Below are 19,216 nucleotides of genomic sequence, written 5' to 3'. Positions count from 1 at the left end.
GCAGCTCTGGCTTTTTCAGCATCAGACACTTTCCAAAGGAGTTTCTATTCTTAAGGTAGGAGTTAAGGGGAAGAAATGCACGCTCAGGGTCAGGTCTTGGGTTTTTTTGACGTGCTCACAACATGTTCTGGAAGACCTTTGTGGTTAGGAAACTCTGCACTAAGTGAGATATTACTGGTGCTTCCCTTTGAAAGATGAACAAGTCATGTGGGAACACGCAAAACTGGGTCAGGGATACTAATTTAAGCATATCTGTGTCAACAGACAAAAAAATGACACAGTAAAGGTTACCAGCTCGGCTTTTCTGGTAGGCAGGGGGACATGCCTGACACCTGCACTACCAGGCAACGTACAGTGCTGTCTCCCCAGCGGCATGTGATGCTGAGGAAGGACTAAGAGGTGATGCCTTTGTGGCTTTTCATTAGAGGTTCATCATTCTTAGTGAAGGACATTTCAGGTACCCTAAAATTATTGCTTTGTCTCTCAGTTATTGGGTGACGAATACTTGTCACTCCAAACTAGACAAAACTGAGACATTACCTTGTGCAGCTCTGAGTTGTCCCTACCAATAGAAAATGCATTTCAGGGGAGTATCACTGCTGTTTTTATAGCCATCACATTTAGCTGGTGTTATAGTAGAACTGGTTTGACTTCAAGAAAGGAATATATTTGTTATAACCCACATAAATACTTCCCCTCTTTCAGCTGCTCCTTAGAACAGCACTCAGGGGTGCAGGCAGGTGAATGTGGCAGTAGGCCAAGTGAGGGCGAGGTTTTGCTGGCTGTTTGCTTTACAGAAAACAAGCTTTTACCCTCTGACAGTCCACCTGTGTATAGAGCAGTGTTTGCTTTCTGTAATGTCAGTGAGAAGCAGAATTGAGCAGGAAAATGGTGCTCTGAGTGACTTCTCCATAGACTGCTCCTTGCCAGCCTGGATTATGCTTTAATATTTTATTTTTCCCATTACTTTGTCAGCCTGCAGGAAATTCACCATTTCCATTATTTCCACAAGCTTCACTTGTGCTTACTCTATGAAGTCTTTGAATTCAGAGGATCAAATCAAAGATACTCCTTTTGACCATCCAAATTGCAACCACTCTGACTGTGAAGCATTATTTTTAAATTGCCTGTTAAAATTTAAAAGGATTTCCAAATATCTTTAATAATTCCCTACAACAGTCTAAGGACATCTGTTAAAGTATTGAATTTCCCTAAAGTCAGCACTGGCTGGGATTGCTTCAGCTGCAAATTAAGGTTGTCAGTCAAAGTGCTTTTTTTCTGTTTCAGTCTCGGATCTGGGAGTTTTTAGCATCTCTTCCAAAGTGAGCCAAAGGAAGACAGCTAGTCAGCTGTTTAGGCTTGTGTTGCCATGTGTTTAACCTAGCAAACAGTGAGTTGATACCTTTTGTGCAGTTTTCTATGTTTTACTGGATACCTCACTGCTTAGTGAGGAACCAAGTCTATAGTTTTGACATATTTTCGCACTCTTCATATTCTTTATTCAGCAGCATGTGTCCAATGTTTTAATATATTGAGTAACTGTGGCAAGTGCTTTTGTGTGACTACAAACATTTGCATTATTGTTAAGGCATTGGGTCTGCTAATGAGGGACTCAAGTGAGAAGCAAAATGATGTATTTACTCTGTAGGATTTCCTGCAGAGATGAATAGTAGGTTCGTGGTGGGCTGGAAGTAGATAACCAGCCCAAAGAGTTCTCAAAAGATGTGCTTGTTTATTTCCTGCTGATGTTCTAACTCTAGGTCTGTCGAGGGTTATGACAGTTTATGAGAATATCGCTTCACTTCATAACTATTTTTATTGCAGTGATGAAGCCATACTGATCTAGTTTTCCACTTGCTCATGTGCATCAGAATACTTCATTTTGTGTCATAAGATGAAAGTGTAAGAGAAGGGAAGGGTTTTGTCTTTTAGTTTTGATTCTTAACTGGTTTTTAATGTTTTAATTATTTTTTTCTGTGTGATTGAAAGAAGCTGCATCATCACCAAGCTTGCAACAGACGAAACATTTTTTTAGTGTTCAGTGTTTAAAAGATGTCAGTGTTATTTCCTTTGTAAACAGAATATGATGGACAGAAAATCTGCAGAATTTTTAGCAAAAGGGAGTAATTTTTTCCATTCTTTTTCATTCCTTAATGGAAAAAGAATTATGGAAATGAGACCAGGCATTGCATTAAGTGCTTGAAATGTTCCTTCCCTGCAGACCAATAAAAACATAACTCTTCCATTAGGGAAATTTAGTTTTTTGAAGGCTGCACGAATCTGAATTCTGAATCAGTGAATGAGATGACTATGCTGGGGTAAGCATTTCAAGGTCTGATGATGTATTTTAAGTCTTTTGTAGGTGGATACCAGCTCTTAACTTGTCTTGTAAGTCTTCTTTAGAGCAACTTTCTCTGTGACTCTCTCCCTATTAACCACTTGACTTTTCTTGTAATGCTTCTGTAGTGCAATCTCCTCTTATGCAGAGCAGTAACAGAGTTTCAAAGCCATGGGAATTGAATGATTTTTCCTACCTGAATTTGGACTAGAAGTTTTCCTGACCTTTTCAAAACACTGTAGCTATTTGCATAACTCCATAAACAAAAGTCAAATAGTGCAAGTCAAAAATGAGACTTTCTGTGCTTCATATGGCATGTTTATAGTAGTTATAGTCTCACCTATGACCATACATTATGCAGATTTTAGCTATCTACCTTTAAAACAGAAATTAGTATGTAGCAGTAAACTGCTATCACTAGGGGTGTTAAAGTTAGGTTCCTGAGCAGTGGATATTCAGGTGAAGCCATCTTTTTTTCCGTGCTGTTAACCGTAAAATACCAATAATCAACATCAATTTCTAGAAGTTCTAGAAGATCACAAATAAAAAGTAAAAAGAGGAAAATCATTACAAGTCACTACCAGTGATCCTTGCTTCTAACCTGTTAATTATAATTCAATTTCATATATTATATTACTTAAACTGTCAAACACATTGGAGAGGTGTAGAAGGATGATTTGTCCTCATTTAGTGTATGAGGACACAGAAACACCAAGAGCTTCTGAATCTTGTCCAAGGTCTGGAAATTATTGAGTGGAATTCTTTCCTTTTGTTATTTTTATTCAATTGTAAATAGTCTGAATGTAGCCATAAGGGTCTAGTTATAACTGATCAAATAAATCCTTTATTTGATATATCCTAATCCTTTCCCCCTTTCTTGCTGAAGGACTGATCCCATGGGCACATGCAGCAAATGTAATTGTTGTGAATATTTGGTCACATGTGGGGCTGGTTTTACTTTAGATTTTTTGGAGGTTTGTCTTCTGCAAACACCACTGGGAATCATTTGTCTATCACCAGGGTGTTATTTGAAGCTCCAGTCCATCATAGGACTCCCATAAGTAATTTCTGTGCTCCTGTTATGTTTTGTATGCAAACAACCTTCTGCCATGATCCTCCGAAAAATGGCATCTAGGAAAATATTCGTTGTGTGTCTTACAAATCCAGGAGGCAAGGAGAACGTGCCTGACCTACACGATTCTCTGTCCCCATCCTGATTGTTCATTCTTAGTGGAAAGATTTTGAAATGCTGAAAAAAGACGTTGGTTGAAGAAGCACAACAGGCATAAAATGTTCAACTCCTTGCTGATTTTCTTGCTATTTTATCCCCTCTACCTATCCTGTGGCTTAGTCCGTTGATGAATTTGATCAGCTGCCTGCTTTGGACCTTGCAGAGAGATACTGGCAGTGAATTTCCACCTTGCTCATTAGATTTTTGGCTGATTCAAGTTGGGGTCACCCTGTGCTGGTGCTGTAGGTGTCTAATAGCCCCTGAGAAACCAGCCGTGCAGGCTGGAGCTGCCTGATGAAAACACGAGTCCCCCGGTGTCTTGGAAGTGTTTGCACACAGAAGGAGCCAGATGGTTGTAGCTGTGGGTCTTCTTTGGCTTTGCTCTGCAGGAGAAGTACCTGAGATGGATGTTGCCAGGTAGCTGTGGGGCTCCTTTATGTTAGCAGCTGCTCTGGCTCTTCTCTCAAAGGGGTATTGAAAGCATAAAAATGAAAAAATTGGTAGAAATCTCTGTGGTCAAGTGGGGAGTGGGGAAGGCTTCATGTCTTGTGTTCTGTAGACCCAGTGGGATGGGTCTGGTTCAAAGCTGGCATCCCACCACAGTGTGATGGTGAGAGATGCCAGATGGTTCTTCAGTGCTTTGAGATGAAAGGAACTCTCTACAAGTTCACCGGGTTTTCTTCTTCCCAGCTCTTGGGCATGGCCTGCTCACGTGGCCCTGTGGTTGACAGTCACCCACTGGAGTCATCAGAAGTAATATTGCAGGTTTGACTCTGAAATGCACTGCTGCACTCAGCCACCCTCCCAAAACACCTTCAGGAAGCTTAGGTCAGGTCCCTATCACCTGCACATTTTAAAATAGCAGATTGGTTGGGTTATACCAGCAATAAAGGCAACAGTCCCTAAAACAAGGCTGGTCTCTGGGGCACTGCCTGGGCCAAAGGTGTGTTGTGCACTGTGGTTTTATCCTGGCCAGTAAGAATTACTGCAAGGTAGCCTGAAATACTGCAGGGTAGCCTGCACCCCAACCACACACCCAACCTTGGGGCTGTTACCCCAGTGCTGGGCAAAGCTCCAGGTGTCTCAAGCAGGCTGGTCCCGGGCAACCACCTCCATCTCACATCCTTGGTCTCATGGTCTTGTTCCAGGGCAACCCACTGTACTTCCAGTCCGCCAGAAATGTGACAGTGAACATCCTCAATGAGAAGACGAAAGTCCTCACTCGCCTTGTAACAGGTAAGGAGGGGGAAAGGAAGGATTCCTGCTTGGAAGGATTCCTGCTTGGAAGGATTAGGGAGGGATGAAAGTGGGAGTGTTGTGGGATGCTGTGCTGGCTTCAGACCGCTCAGGAGGGGAGCCCAAGTGTCTTGTGAAGTACAAATGAAAACTTCACTCTACTTTGTGGAAACTAAGCTGGAGACGTGAAAGCTGTGCTGGAGGGGCAACTGGCTGGTGCTGTCTGATAAGGAAGGAGACCATTGTTTTCATTTGAAAGCTAATGCAGAGACAGAAATGTTAGTTGTACAACTTCAGGGTCAAGAAGAACATATGCAGGCTGACATTTCTGTTGTAACAAGCACAGGTTTTTCCTAAGACGCTTATAACTTACCTGAAATCTTGGGAACTCTGGAGATCAACCGTGGCTGAGTTGCAACGCTTTGCAATTTAGAGTCCTTCTGCTGATGAAGAATTCCCTTGTGCTCCCAAACATGAGTGTGTTTGATAGAAGAATGAGTGTTTCATAAATCCCCAATGCACAGCAGCCTTTGAAGAAATGCATGTGTAATTTGGGTTGAAAGAGACTAATGCATTATATAGGGTAATATAATATATATATGATAAAGGGTAGGTATATATTTATTGAGATTTATCCATGGACTGGGAGAAATATTGCTGAATGGCAGAGGCAGTAATTCATAAACATGTTTCTACATTGAGACTGCGTTGTTTGGTTTGCTTATATAACATCTTGGCCTCTAGTCACAGTGTTAAATAATTAAATATGCAGCTTCAGTGAGCAATTATTTAGGCAGAATGCGTGAAAATTGCCTGGGGGAAGGAAATAAATTCAACCCCAAGCTCCCTGATTCTCACATTCAGAATGAACATGCTGAGGTTCTTGTTTCTCCATATATTTTCAAGAGGGTGTTTGGTTCACTTAAAGCACCTCCATGTCATGAGAGCTTGGGAGGACACACTCAGTGATATTTCCTGGTGTGATGTTCTGGTTATTGATCTTTTTCTGCATTTGGCAGCAGCTTTTGTTTCAGAGTGGATCAAAGATGTGGTCCCATGTAGCTCCTGCTTCAGTGATGAGCAGGGGGGTGGTTAATAAGCGAGATACAAATACAAACTTAAAGTACTGGATTTTCTCAAAAGGCAGCAACAGTTTTTAAGTGTTTCCAGGGATCTCAGAATGGCCTCACTTCTCAGTAGTCAGAACCATGTTCATGATTCTTTGTGCCCTGATGCCAACACAGATGACCTGTGCAGGGAAACTCTGGGTAGAGATGGAGTTTGAAGCTGCCCATAAGAAAATACTGGCTTTCAGGTCTTATTTCTTGTCTTTTGAGAAATGAGACTAGTCATGAAAATGGCCAGAATTAATGCAAAGCCCAATCAGGGGTATATTCCAGGGTAATATTCCAGGGAGGCTGTGGCTTGAGCAGAGTTGGCAGCACTTTTAGAAGGTGATTTGTCCAAAGTTTAGCCTTGGTCAGTAACTGAGGGCTCTGCTCTTTGCAGCCCTTGAGCCACAAACCTGCACAGAATTGCTATTCAGACAGCTGATGTTTATCAGACTCCACAACAAAATGTATTGCCAGAGGCTTTCCAGCACTGCAGGGCACAGCAGCCTGCAGGGAAAGCACCAGAATTGAAATAAGATCTACGAAGGAAAGTTTTACTTGTCTAAAAACTTGGTGCAACATGAGAGGCTGCCATTTTTCTTGGCCTGCACATGATTGAAGTATCCTAAAAGAAAACATTTGCTCCTGTGGTGGTGTTTTTTCTTTTTTTTTTTTTTTTTTTAATTGGGTTGTGCATGACACTGATAGAATTTTAAACCAGACATATTTAAGAGGCAGAAAAGAAGGAATTTTTTTACACTGTGGTATCAGTCAAAGCAAAATGGACCCTGAAGCTTTTGATACCTCTTACTGCTGCACCAATACTCTCCAAGCAAGGCTGGGTATATTCATTACTGCTTCACATTGCTGTCTTTTTGTAAAAATTTCCCACCTGTACCAAGTTTAATGGCGATTTTATGGCACACATACGCATTAAAAAAGAACCCACAAGTAGAAATAGTTGAAAGGCTCCTATTTGGGTAGAAAACTGCCCTTTACTAATGAGATATAAAAGCACAGATCTCCTGTTTAGTGTCTCAGATGCAGGTTGTATCTGCAGAGCTATTAGGACAATCTCAGCAAATGGGTTTATGAAATGCATTATTTTCTTATACTTTTCACTAAAAGATTGTGATCCTCCTCTCTAGGTCCCCAAGCAGTGGAAGCACACAGCCAAAAATTTGAGGTGAAAACCCTCTCTGGAAAATTGCTGTTTTCTGCAGATGACAACGAAGTGGTGGTTGGAGCAGAGAGATTGAGAGTTTTAGGTAAGAGATTGTTCCTTAAATCACAGTTTTAATATGCACCTCTTCAAATTTTAGTATAGTTTTACCTGACTTTCCTTCATACTTGTTGAAAGCTACTTTTGGAGACAAAACTTTGTGCTGTCTTTATTGCTTTGAATCTTCTCCAAGTAGATAATGGTCAGGAGATTCTATCTGAGGGGTTTCTTAACTTTCACAATATGTTGTTTCCCCTCCAAAAAAAACTCCCCTGGAAGTGGTTTGTCTTGCTCAGCAAAGTAGCTTTAAAACCAGGTTTGGAAATTGAACAACTTTATCTCTTGGATCTGGGATGGAGTGTTACAGGGCTGGGGGACATTTGTCACAACTCATCCCTTACCACAATTCTCCCTTCATTCAGAGCTAGTTCATGGTGCAATTTTTGTGCTGGGTGGATGGGAGTCAGGAAGCAACAGATTTTAAGTGTTTTCTTGGAGACCTTCAAATAAGAGAGATTTACATCATTGTTTTACAAAAAAACCCAAAACCAAACAAAAAAACCAAACAAAACCCAAACAAACAAAAAGAAAACCAAGCAGAAACTTTTCCTTACAAGGTACTTTTCAGATTACATACTTACAAAGATACTGCTTTTTAGTTACTATGTACTTTTGAGAAACCAGGAATTAATTTTGATAACTATTTTGAGTTTCTGCCTTGTTTTAGTCTCCAGAATAAACAACATCAAAAGTACTGCTGATCACTGTAGTGCACTTTCATTTTTATCTCCAACTGAGTGTTTCTCGAGGTTTCTTTGGCTTTTGCAGATCTGTCAGAAAACAAAAGGTAGAATTATACCACTGCTGATGTTACATGGCAAGCATTCCGATGACCTTGAGCTGAAATGCTTTCAAGAGTTCATACTTGGCTTTGTTTTTCTCCAGCTTTGCTTCCCCAATCTAATTTTATCTCCAAAAGTGTTTGCCATGGCTGTTTGCCATGCTGGGAAGTGTCATACCATATGTTCGTATTTCTTCCAGTGTTTTTGTCTGCGCCGGAGGCCAGTCCAGCTCGTAGTACGCAGACAAACTCCTTTGATCATCTTTCTGGTGTTTGGGATCTCAGGTGCTGATGGTGTGTGTCTGCTGGCACCCACCTATACCATGTAAATAATCTCGGCTTGTTCTTGTTATTGCCGAAAACGTAGTTGTTGTAGAGGGAAGTGCATGTCAGCAAACTGGCATGAAAGTCATCTCACACAGGTCAGAGCAGCAGTTCTTGTGGTTAGCTTTGAATCTTGCTAGTGACAGTAACTTTTTTTTCTTTGTGTGGTCTTCAAAGTTTCTTCTGAAAGTTTGTGCTACAAACTAATGCTGAATCCTTGTCTGACAAAAAGAAGTGCTTTCCTGTTTTGAAATGAACTCTGCTCTGGGTAGCTAGAGGATTTTTTCAACATTAGCAAGGGATAAAAAAGGAAGGAATACACAGAATTATGGATTAAAACCAAATGCAAGTAGTACACATGCTGCCATTGATGGTGCTTCAAAAAATTGCTCAGCGTGGACATTGCAGAATAACAAATGAAAGTGTTTTTTATTTGATTTGTATTTGGGGGAGTTATTTCTGATTTATAAGCATTAAAGGACACAAAAGACAGAGTTGGTTGCCTCTGCTTTTCATGCATGATATAGTTTAGAGTACTTCAGTGATTTTATTTGATATAGTGAATGCAGTCCAACCTGTCATCATAGGGGAGACTGGAGGATAATGAGAACTTCTGTCTGAGGAGAAAGGCAGCCCTTTGAGCCCTTTGGCCGTGGTTTTGCGAGGCTTAGATTTTGAAGGCAAAATCTGCCACTTCTCTGCCCACTACACGGCCCCACAGTGCCATGGCCAGCAGTGCACGTCTGCAAACCCCACGGAGTCAAAACCAATGCCTCACTGGATGGCCCTGCGGGCTCACAAACACATAACATTCTTCGTAGGGCAGATAAATGAGCTGGTGCTAATTGAATCTGTATGTACGTCGCTCAGCAGTGCTCCTTCCCCCTCCCTCCCTCCAGAAACGAAACGCGTTCAGACCGCCTGAAAAATGGTGTGTAAGAAATACTCTTTAGTTAAAAGAGTATTAAAAAATAACTTTGATATATATTAATTACAATTTCATTTAATAGCTTATTGAACGTTATAGCATTTATAAATAAAAGACAATCATAAAGCATTATTCTGACTGCTAATTAGCTCTATTTATTCTCCAGATTAGTTTTTAAATATGCCCTCTAGATGCCACTTGATACTAATTAACAGAGTTACATTATTATCTCTATAGAAAGCCATTTTTAATTAAATCTAAAGCAATTTAAATTAGCATGAGTTTTTACAGAAATTAAACTCTGGTCAGATGCTTAATTTAGCCTTATAAGACAACATCTGATGACATGCCAGTGTCAGTTCTCCCAAGGGCCTTGACATCTTTTTTGGAGATTATTTTTTGAAGTTTGTTTTCAGGGAAACTTGCCAGTATACTCTGGTGTTTAATATTTATGATGGATCTAACCAATATTTTTAAAGACTAAATATTGATGGGAATCCACATGTGTCGCAGTGAGCTGAGATAAAACCACAAAAGATGTGTCCCTGCAGCTTACAGGCTACGGAAGTCCCTGGGTTTTAGTGTGGAGGAAGGTTTGTTTGGGAAGTAGGATTGCATGGGCTGGATGCTGTCCTATTATGAATCAACCACGCTTTTTAACCACTATTAAGATTACCCTTTTTCTTTGCAATAAGGATAGGATTATTCACAAAGCCACAAAGTCCCTTCTCTGTAACAGAACAATACAGGGATTGCTCCCACTCTGGGTCCCTAGAAAATGTGCCTCTCACTTAGACATTTAGATTACCATGGCAGAAGCTTTTCTGCTAATGGAGCCTAATGATAAAAATTTGGCTAAAGTGTTTCCCTGTGGCAAACCCTAACTAAAAGAGCTGTATTTAGAGTGGGGTGGGATGCCTTTCATCTCCCAGAATAAAGACTACAGGAGCAGTGTGACCCACCTGCCACGCATGGCAGCCCTCCCCAGCACCATGGCTGATTAAAATGTGCCTTTGATCTTGCCAACCCTTCCATGCCCTGCCTTCAAATAATTAGCCAGTAGCTCTATTTCTACCTTCTAGCTTTTCTCCACTGTAGCCTATTCCCTCTGGGTGATGAGCCGTGTGGAGCACGTCAATGCTGACCACAAGTTAGACTCTCTGGAATGTTGGTTTGGGAACGTTTTTTCTTCCAGTTTCTCTCCAGCTGCCTGGGAATGCACCTGGAAAGAGGAGTCAGCTGTTGAAATGTTATTGCAAATTTACGAATAAGTTTGGAGTAATTAAATCCGAGGCACATTTCCAGCATTTTATTTATGAGCTGTATAGTAAGGACTTTAGAGGGTTTAGTAGGGGAACACCAATGATAAAAGCAACACAGCCCAAGCTTATAGTCAATGAGATTACTGCATGTAGACCTGGCATGGGGGAGTGGCTTTCCTGCTCTGCACTTGCAAAGTGCTGGGGTTCATTACCCATGGAAGGGTTGAAAAAGCATTTATAGTGTCCTTCACTTTGGACAAGAGGAGAACATGGTTTTATGTGAGTGTGCTGAACTAATACATCTATGTAAGCTGGCCCAGCTGTCTCTAAAGCTACACATCTACAAACATTTTCAGTGAGCCTTGTATTAGCTTGATTTGGGAGGAGCCCCTTGGCTGCAGTGCCAGCCTGGTTAAAGGGCTCTGCTCACATTTCCTCCATATTACACTTTTAGTGGCTTCTTGGCATGTCCTTTCCAGCTTATGCTTGCTGCAATAGTTACAGAAGAGTAACTTCAATGATGGCAAGAGTAGTTATATTTCATTAAAATAATCCACTAAAACTGTTTGACTGGTATCAATCATTTCAGAGGGTGGTGTAAGCTAGAAATTTAACAGTTGCCAGGAATTACCACCCATTTTTACAGCATGCACCCCTCTTCAGAAGCCATTATTTATGAGTCAGGATGTGCACTGTTGCCCTTTACTGCAGCCATTACAATTTCAAAACGGCATTTTGCTGATGTTGTTGTGGTAGCCAAGTGTTGAAATCAGGCTTGACCCAGAGAGGAAACCAAGCTTTCTGGTCTCACCAGTGAGTCTGCAGCAACTTTACACCTGAGGATAAATACCAAGCTTGAATCTTTGTAGTGTGGGGTTTGTGTGCTTTCCTGAAAAACATGTCCTTACCACAGGTCTGTGAGTAGCTTTTCCGAAGGACAAATGATGCTACAATACCTATTTTTAGGAAATTGAGGCATTTTCCTGCTGTGATCCTTTTCCTTTACAAAGGCGTCAGGAGGGGAAGGTGCCTCTAGCCCAAAGCTGGCTCAGTGCTGCTGAAGTGTGGCTGGGGTACCTCACCAGGATACCTCGCTCTGCTTCTGGAAGCAAACACCGTTCCATCAGCCTGGGGCCACGGGCCTTTCCCAGTTCACCCAGTTGCAAATGAGCTCCTGCTTGCTTAGTCTGCTTCCAAGGTATCAGTTGCTCCAGAGCTCCCTTCTGTGCTCTCAGGCAGAGAAAAGAGCGTGCCACAGCCGGCTGCTCGCCAGGCTTGGACGGGCATTTGACCTTTAGCTGAAGATGTATGAACTTCTCTGGGAAGCAGCTACGAATATTCAACACACAGTGCCCATCAGTAATTAGGTGGGAACACTAACACAGTCCTGGAGCAATTGCCAAGCTGTCGTGTAGTCACTGGTCCCGTGGAAAAGGGACAGGGAGCAAAACGAGGAAAGCAGGGAAATGTGCTGACAAATGAAGATACCAGGTTTTAGCACTGTCACTAGAGAGACTGGAAACAGCCTCCACTGTCTGTAGCGTTCAGTCGTGGCAGCAGATTCTGTCAGATTTCTTTGCACTCATTGCAGAGCTGTGATGATGGGAAAAAATTATGTTTAGCAAAACTAAGGAGTTGAGGGGGGATAACATATGTTTCCCATCAGTGGTTAAAGCCACAAGAAAGTTCTTTTTTGCTCTCAGTTAGTAATCGTGCTATTGCTGTATCCATGTGAAGTGTCACAAAGTGATTTAACCTATAATCAGCAGTGACAAATAGTTGAAAAGCTGTATAGAAAAAAACCTCCTGATTTGGTTGAATTGGGTGGGGGTTTTTTTCCCAGAGGTTGAGATGGGTTTTTTGGATGTCTTCTTCTTTCCTCATATTCTGCAAGGGAAGAAATTAAAATTACCAGTTCTTGAATTAATATTTCTGATGGCTCTGCTGCCTTGAGGAAAATAGGTGTAGACACTGTTGTCCATTCCTTTTAGTGGCAAGTCCAACTAATATTGCCCTTCTTTTTCAAAATCTAGTCACCCAGATTGGAAATTTGTCTTTTCTTGGTGAGAACAATTTGTATCGGGAGGGAGATATACTGAGGAGTTTTCCTTTGTTTGCTTTTACTTCAAAGTACATTCCAGGCAAAAAGGATAGCATTTATGTAAAGTGTATAGGCTTTGAGTCCAGGCTGAAATGTGTGTTCAGATTGCGTTACCTTAATCCTGTTTAAGGAAAAAGAAGAATCATCCACCATCAGATTAATATTGATTAAATGTCACAAGGATTATGAAAGAAACATACTGTACACTTACCAAACACTGAAATCAAGTTTAAAAGTGTGGCAGATTTATATTTTATTTCCTAAGTGTCTTCCCCAGCTGATCTGTTTGAAGCTCACATAATATTCTCCTTGATAAATTTCCACTGTGTATTCCTACTTCAGGTGCTCTCCTGAGTTTCTTTGCAACTTTGTACAAGAAGGCCAAGAACAGCTTCAAAGGAATTCAGTGATGACATTCCTATTGTTGAGCTTCAGAAAAAGTGTTGAAGGACCCCAAAAACTAGTCAAGAAGGAAATATCTAGAGGTCAGCATAAGTTGTAGAACCTTTCTTCCTATGTCTTTTCTCGGTTTGGATGCGAGCCTCCCTGTTCTTTTCTGTTATTCTCTTTATATTTCTCAGACACTCAACCTCTGAAGCGAGGCTGCTGAAGATGGTGTCTCTACAGGCACATACATCACTAATGACCCACATGCTCATCTCAGAGCTTGCATCTCATCTTATTGTTTGCAAGTTTTCTAGCCTAAAACCATGCTCCATTGATTTCTTGGGACTGTGAGTCAGAGAACTGTTTCTCCTCCACCCAGCAGAGCTGGTGGGACTGGAGTCACAAGGATTTCCCATCTGGCCTCACTCAGCCACAGCCCAGTTGAGCCGAAGGGTTGGGTCACTCCCCATGTGCACACAGTGCCAAGACGAACATCAAAAGGATTTAAAATAATTTATATTGTGTTTTTATTACGAACACTTTGTTGGTGGTTTCATTATTGCCATTATTATTCATGATTTCTTGATTGCCCGTAAAAAAACAGCTCCCTGACACTTCAACAACAAAGGCAAACAGACAGACCTTTGCAATGAACTATTTTTATAGAATCTTAGAAAGAAACATGAATGAAGCTTTATGGCTTTTGTTCAGTGCACTGGCTTAACCTTACCAGGCTGTTATTGTTGGGCCCTGAAATGGAGCTCCTATTGATTTCAGATTTGATGAGTTTCAAGGGGAGAAACAGCAATTACTATGTTCACCCATTTAAAAACATAAATTAAGGATGAATAAGGCTTTTAAAGTGAGGAATTAAAAGAAACAGTCACAAATAATTCCTACCTGGATTGGATTGGATTTACTTCCTGGGCATCTGTTTGCACAAAGCCTTCTGAGTGTGTTACATATTACCCTGATGAGACCTGCAGAGGACAGAACCTCATCAGATGGGAACTTGATTTCTTCATGAACAAATTTCTGAATGTGTCATGATCAATAATAGTGGGAATAGAGGTAGTTTATGGAGATCACCAGCACACTATACAATGCCTCTTGACTTGAGCTAGGAAAAAAAATCACAGCAAATCCTTCTGCCCCCTCATTTGCACAGTACTACATCAGATACACCAACTTTATCTCCAGGTTTGTCAGAGGGTTCTGAGTCTTCAATTCCATTAGAAAGCAGTGATATACAACACTGAAGGTGTACTGTAGGTTTGAAATTGCTACTAAAATAATACACAGAGTTGGAAAGAAATGTGTTGTCTGGAAAGAAGAAGGAAAGTGGGGAATAGCCAAGCAGGTGCATCTGCACCTGAGTGGAAACCTGATTTCTCTTCGCATTCTGTTCACCCTCAAGTGCTGTTCAGCTGATTGCCACCTACCCTTGATAGCAGAAGCATCAATCATTAGTCTAAAAATACCTCTCATCGCATTGCATTTGAGCTCTTCTCCCTCTTCCAGCTGATAGCAGGGGAAACCTAAAGCAGGTTTTGTGCAGAGGGAGTGGTGTGTAAACAGTGTCCTGCCACGATGGCTGGAGCTCAGTGCTGGCCAGAGGGAGCAGGGATAGCCCTTGCCTTTGCACCAGTGAAGGTGCCAGGACAGTGCCATGCAGCTCAAGTATTTCTGCAGCACACAGGGAAAGCAAGAGGCATCTTGAAAAGCTGAAATGTTGATGCCCATGTTCCTCTGGTTGGATCTGCTACTGGCTAAGATGTACATTCCAGCTGAGATTTATTCCCTTCTTGTGGCATTTGTAGCTCCTCCATTCCTATGTAGTTGCTGTTTCTTCTGAATCTCAAATGTCAGAAGAGAAAAGAAACAAAAAAGAAATCGCCAAACCCTGAAATTGAGCTGTAAATGTTCTCTTGCCATGGGACTCTTGATCTTTGTTCTTGAGTGAAGTGAACACATGCAAGGATCTCTGACATTTGTGCCCCCACACCTTATGCCCTAGAAAGGGGGGGAGAAAAGCCAAAAAACCAAACACTCTTTGCATGAATCTTTGTGGTGATTCAAAATACTTCGGGTAGATCCTGTCATATGGTTTATAAGTTCCTGACTGATTGTGTGGAATTAAGTTATTGGTCAGAGAACCAGCTAATGGAAACACATTGATGAAATTATTTTTGAGAGACATTAAATGAAACTTAAAATAAAGCTGAAATGGCTTTATGGATTTTTCAGTCAAACTGTTTATGAACATTTATCGGTGGTAAATTACACAGTGTCAGAAGAGGGAATCAGTAGGTATGGCTTTAATAGAAGTCGTTCTGATATAACACTGTGAGAAAGAATAATTTATTGCTTAGGGATGTACAGTACAGTATGTTTAAATACTAATGATATTATTGTTTTAGTCTATCTTTGGCTGTTTGCAGACAAGTTACCCATAGCAACAGCAGAGAGTCTCATATGATGAGAAAATATTTTCAGTATTTGCAATGAAATAGAAATTTTCTGTTAGGCATTTTTCATGGTAGATAGAAAATGTTTTAATAACAGATAATTCAGGAAGCAGAAGCTGTGTTGTACAATAATAAATGCAATTTACATTTGCTTTGTACTCAGTAGAAGTGAAAGAAGGATGTAGTACTTTGATTGAAAAGGGAGATTGTAGCAGCTGATTCCTGAACTGTTGGACCTGTGCATTAATACTGTTTGCCAAAACCCATCATTCCTCAGGTAGAGGACAGTGAAAATAAAACTAGAGGAGTGCAAGACTAGAAGGCAATTGCTGGTCCTGCAAATATTATCCCTTAGTTTTGAGACACCACATCTTACAGTCAGGAATTTGTCAAATCTGTTGGATTGTCTGTCCCATCTAACTGAAAAGCTGCTGCTATTTTGCTCCTCTTGGCTATAAACAGTTTTCTTCCAAAATGTATTTGGGACCAGTTTATTGCCACTTGCTCTCATATCAACATTGGCCTAGAGCCAGCAGTTCTTTTTCCTTCATGTTATTTATCTTCCTAATGTATTAATACACAGCATGAGTATCCTTCCCTAGCCATCATGCTGCTAAGCTAAAAAGGCAAGTCCTTCCAGGCTTCTTTTGTAGGATAGACTTTTCCTGTTAGTGCAGTCATAACAGTATTTCCTCTCTGTACACTCCTCTCCTGGAAGGCCACAAGGACCCCCAGTTCAAGGACTCACTGATGATTCTGAAAATAATGTGATTTTCTTGTCCTGTTCGCATTAGACTTTCCTCACACCTTTCAATTTAATGCCACGTTTGCCTTCCCTTTGGCTCTGTCCCACTGTCATGAATCATGAGTAGCATTTAGCTTTCATCCAGGCATATTCCCATCCTGGAAGCATGTAGAAGAAATTTTTACTACTTCTAAGCACATAACCTTGCACTTCATATTTTCAGTCATTTGTTTCTCCGTGACATTTCAGTTCTCCTCAGCAGAGACAGAATAGCCCAATTCAGTGTCAACAGCGTATTTCCCTCAAACTTCCCTTCTTTTTTCTGCCAAAGCCTTTAGTAACAGTTGGACTCAACGATCTTAAAGGTCTTTTCCAACATAAATGACTCTATGATTCTAAAAACTGCTGAATGAGGTCACTTCCTCCAGCCTTCTCTTTCAACTCCATCCAGCAGTGATGTTATCACAGCCTGGCTGGGACTTCCAAAAGCAGCCAAAAGCCAGACTTTGACACAAGTGTCCAGTGGAATTGAATTAGTCCAAGGCAGTTGTTTCCCTCGGGAGCTGCCGATCCCCAAGGCAAAGACCAAGACACTCCAGCAGGGAAGAGGGGGGGAGGCTGGTGGGAGGGGGCACTTTTGAAGTCTGCAGTAGAAATTTCCAGTAGCACAAAAAGAAGAGGATGGTTCTTTACTGAAGTCATCAGGCAGCAGGTTGAAACCAAAGAACTTCTCTGGAGTATGTAATTCATCTATCAGCCCCCTGCTACAGAAATGAGGATGCTTAAAATGAGAATTAGGGGAGGTGAGGAGAGTTTATCAGTGTCTCTGAAGTGGACGGATGACACAGCCAACTCAAGGAGTCCCTCAGCTGCTGACAGCCAGAGTCAGGGGAGGGATGTCTCAGTCCTAGTCCCTCAGCATCCCCTCATGGCTGATGTCCTACTCTATGACAGAGACAGGTGGCCCTTTGGGAGAGTCTGTGTTCTTAAAGGAGAATAATAAGAAATTATATTGTCAGGGCAGGAAGCCTGTATCAAGGCAGGTTTACTTCTAATTCCGATCAAAGCAGAGAAACAGAAGGGTTTGGAACTCTCATTCCTTTTCCCAGTGCATAAGGGACTCTTTCATGGATCTGGGAATAAAAGAGACAGGAAAAGGGGGTTTAAGAATTGTGTAGAAAAAGGAAAACAAGCACATGGGGGAAAGGAATAGCCAGTTCTTTTATTTTCAGCCTTGCTGAAATGACTGCATTGAAGTTCCACTAACGTTGTTTCCAAAGTTGCTTTCTGCATTTAAACTAAATAATGAAAGCCTGGAAAACCCCAAGTTTAGAAATAAACTTAAGGTTCTCCTTATTCAGCAGGCATTTCTGGTTATGTACAGTTCATTATTTGGGGCTTTGCATGACTTAAGTAGCTGACTTAAGGTGCGTAAAAATGAATTAAAACTCCCAGGATAAAGTCACCATATAGGTGGAAAGGGTACAAGGATATCTATGTGCATCTCTCCAGCTGCACCTCCTCATCTTCCTTCCCTCAAAAATCACTGGATTTTTATGCAGAAAAGTGCAGGTTGCATCTTTTGCTACGTTTCATTGCAAAGCCAAGAGCCAAGTCGATCGTGTGGATAAGCAGAGACTTAAATCATTTGGAAACTGTTGAGTGAGGACAGATCTGATAGTAATAACCTTCATGGCTGGCAAGTTACAGCTGTTTGTGACAACTTGTAACGATGAAGGCTTATAGTAAAGTTAAGAGCTAAATACCTTTATTGTGCCACAGGATCAACTTTGATCTCCAAGTATAAAGATTCAAACTTTTATCATCTTTGAGTTTACTTTGTTTTTCTCTAGGTTGACACGAGTTGGAGTTCTTTAATAAATGTTAGAGTGCTTGTTTTCATTCTGTTTGTTTTTTTTTTTTAACCCAGTGAGATAGCTTATTTAATTTATTTCAGTGCAAAGAAAGTGTAGTCTTATTGAAGCCATAGGTGTTTCTCACTTACAGCAGAAGTTACAGCAGGATGTTTTCTTAACATGTTTTGCATAGTCTGAGAACATTTGTTGTTCTGTAGTGGTGACTTCCAGACTGCACATAGATAACCGTTGTAGTAGCACGTTACAAGATGCCTCAAATTGTATATGTAGAAGTTCTCATCAGGATCTGTAGTTTGCATAAATAGCTTTATCAAGTAAAAAAAAAAAAAAATTAAAGAAATGCCACTGGTTCTGTCTGCATGCTGACACTGAGACTGCTGTGGTGACTGTAGGTGACGACTGACTGATTGTTCACGATGAATCTGAAGACAAGAGCGCAGGTTTAAATTTAAGAAGACAGGTCATACTTGCTCACTAGGCTGACAGCTATATATTGGAGAACATGAACATTAATTTCTGGCACACTCTGTGTGTAAAGCAGTTAGTACCATTCTTAGCTGTGTTTTAGCTGGAAGTTTCAGTGGGAGCGGGAACGTGATGTTCTGCAGCACAGAGTGCTGGTGACAGCACTTGGGGACCCCTGTGTTCCAACAGAGTATTTTAAAAGTGGAACAGCTTCAGAAAAGAACAATGAGAATTCCAGAGAATTTGCTTCACAGTAACTGATTCATAAAGCCCAAACTTTTCAGAGAACCAGAGCAGGTTGGGGTGGTTGGGTCACCAGCAGCATCTGCCTACAGAGGGTGGAGACTCTGCTCATATGGGGTCAATTGGTTGGCACACACAAGAAGATTCAGTGGCTGAAAGATGAAGTGAGACCAATTCAGATTAGATGCACATTTTAAATGAGAACAGTTAGGGGAAAGGCTTAGGAGAGTATGGCAGGGGCTGCCTTTGACTTGAGACAATGATATGAGAGAGCACGTCTTTCTAGAGAAGACAGCTTGATCACAAAATAGAGACCCAGTTTAGGGATGACTGGGTGAAATGGCCCAACTGGGCTATGCAGGTGGCCTTGCAGAGGATTGTGGTGGCCTGAAACTTAGGCAAGCTGTTCCCAGTAGCCAGCAGTTTACAGCTCATT

General features: G+C 41.2%; 1 protein-coding gene across 2 annotated transcripts in view; it reads left to right on the top strand.

The window, feature by feature from the left end:
• Window positions 1-19,216, top strand: part of SGCD (sarcoglycan delta) — a 314,890-nt gene that overhangs the window by 255,728 nt on the left and 39,946 nt on the right. For both annotated transcript variants that reach the window (XM_050312063.1, XM_050312062.1), the window contains exons 6-7: window positions 4,718-4,805; window positions 7,066-7,185. In XM_050312063.1, coding sequence (XP_050168020.1) covers window positions 4,718-4,805; window positions 7,066-7,185 — 208 coding nt within the window. The remainder of the gene's footprint in view (window positions 1-4,717; window positions 4,806-7,065; window positions 7,186-19,216) is intronic.

This window comes from Myiozetetes cayanensis, unplaced genomic scaffold, assembly GCF_022539395.1.
Source record: "Myiozetetes cayanensis isolate MyiCay16 unplaced genomic scaffold, myiCay2020 scf17, whole genome shotgun sequence".
In the NCBI taxonomy this organism is placed as follows: domain Eukaryota; kingdom Metazoa; phylum Chordata; class Aves; order Passeriformes; family Tyrannidae; genus Myiozetetes; species Myiozetetes cayanensis.
The sequence above is the reverse complement of the archived record's forward strand: the minus strand, read 5'-3'. Positions and strand labels throughout refer to the sequence as shown.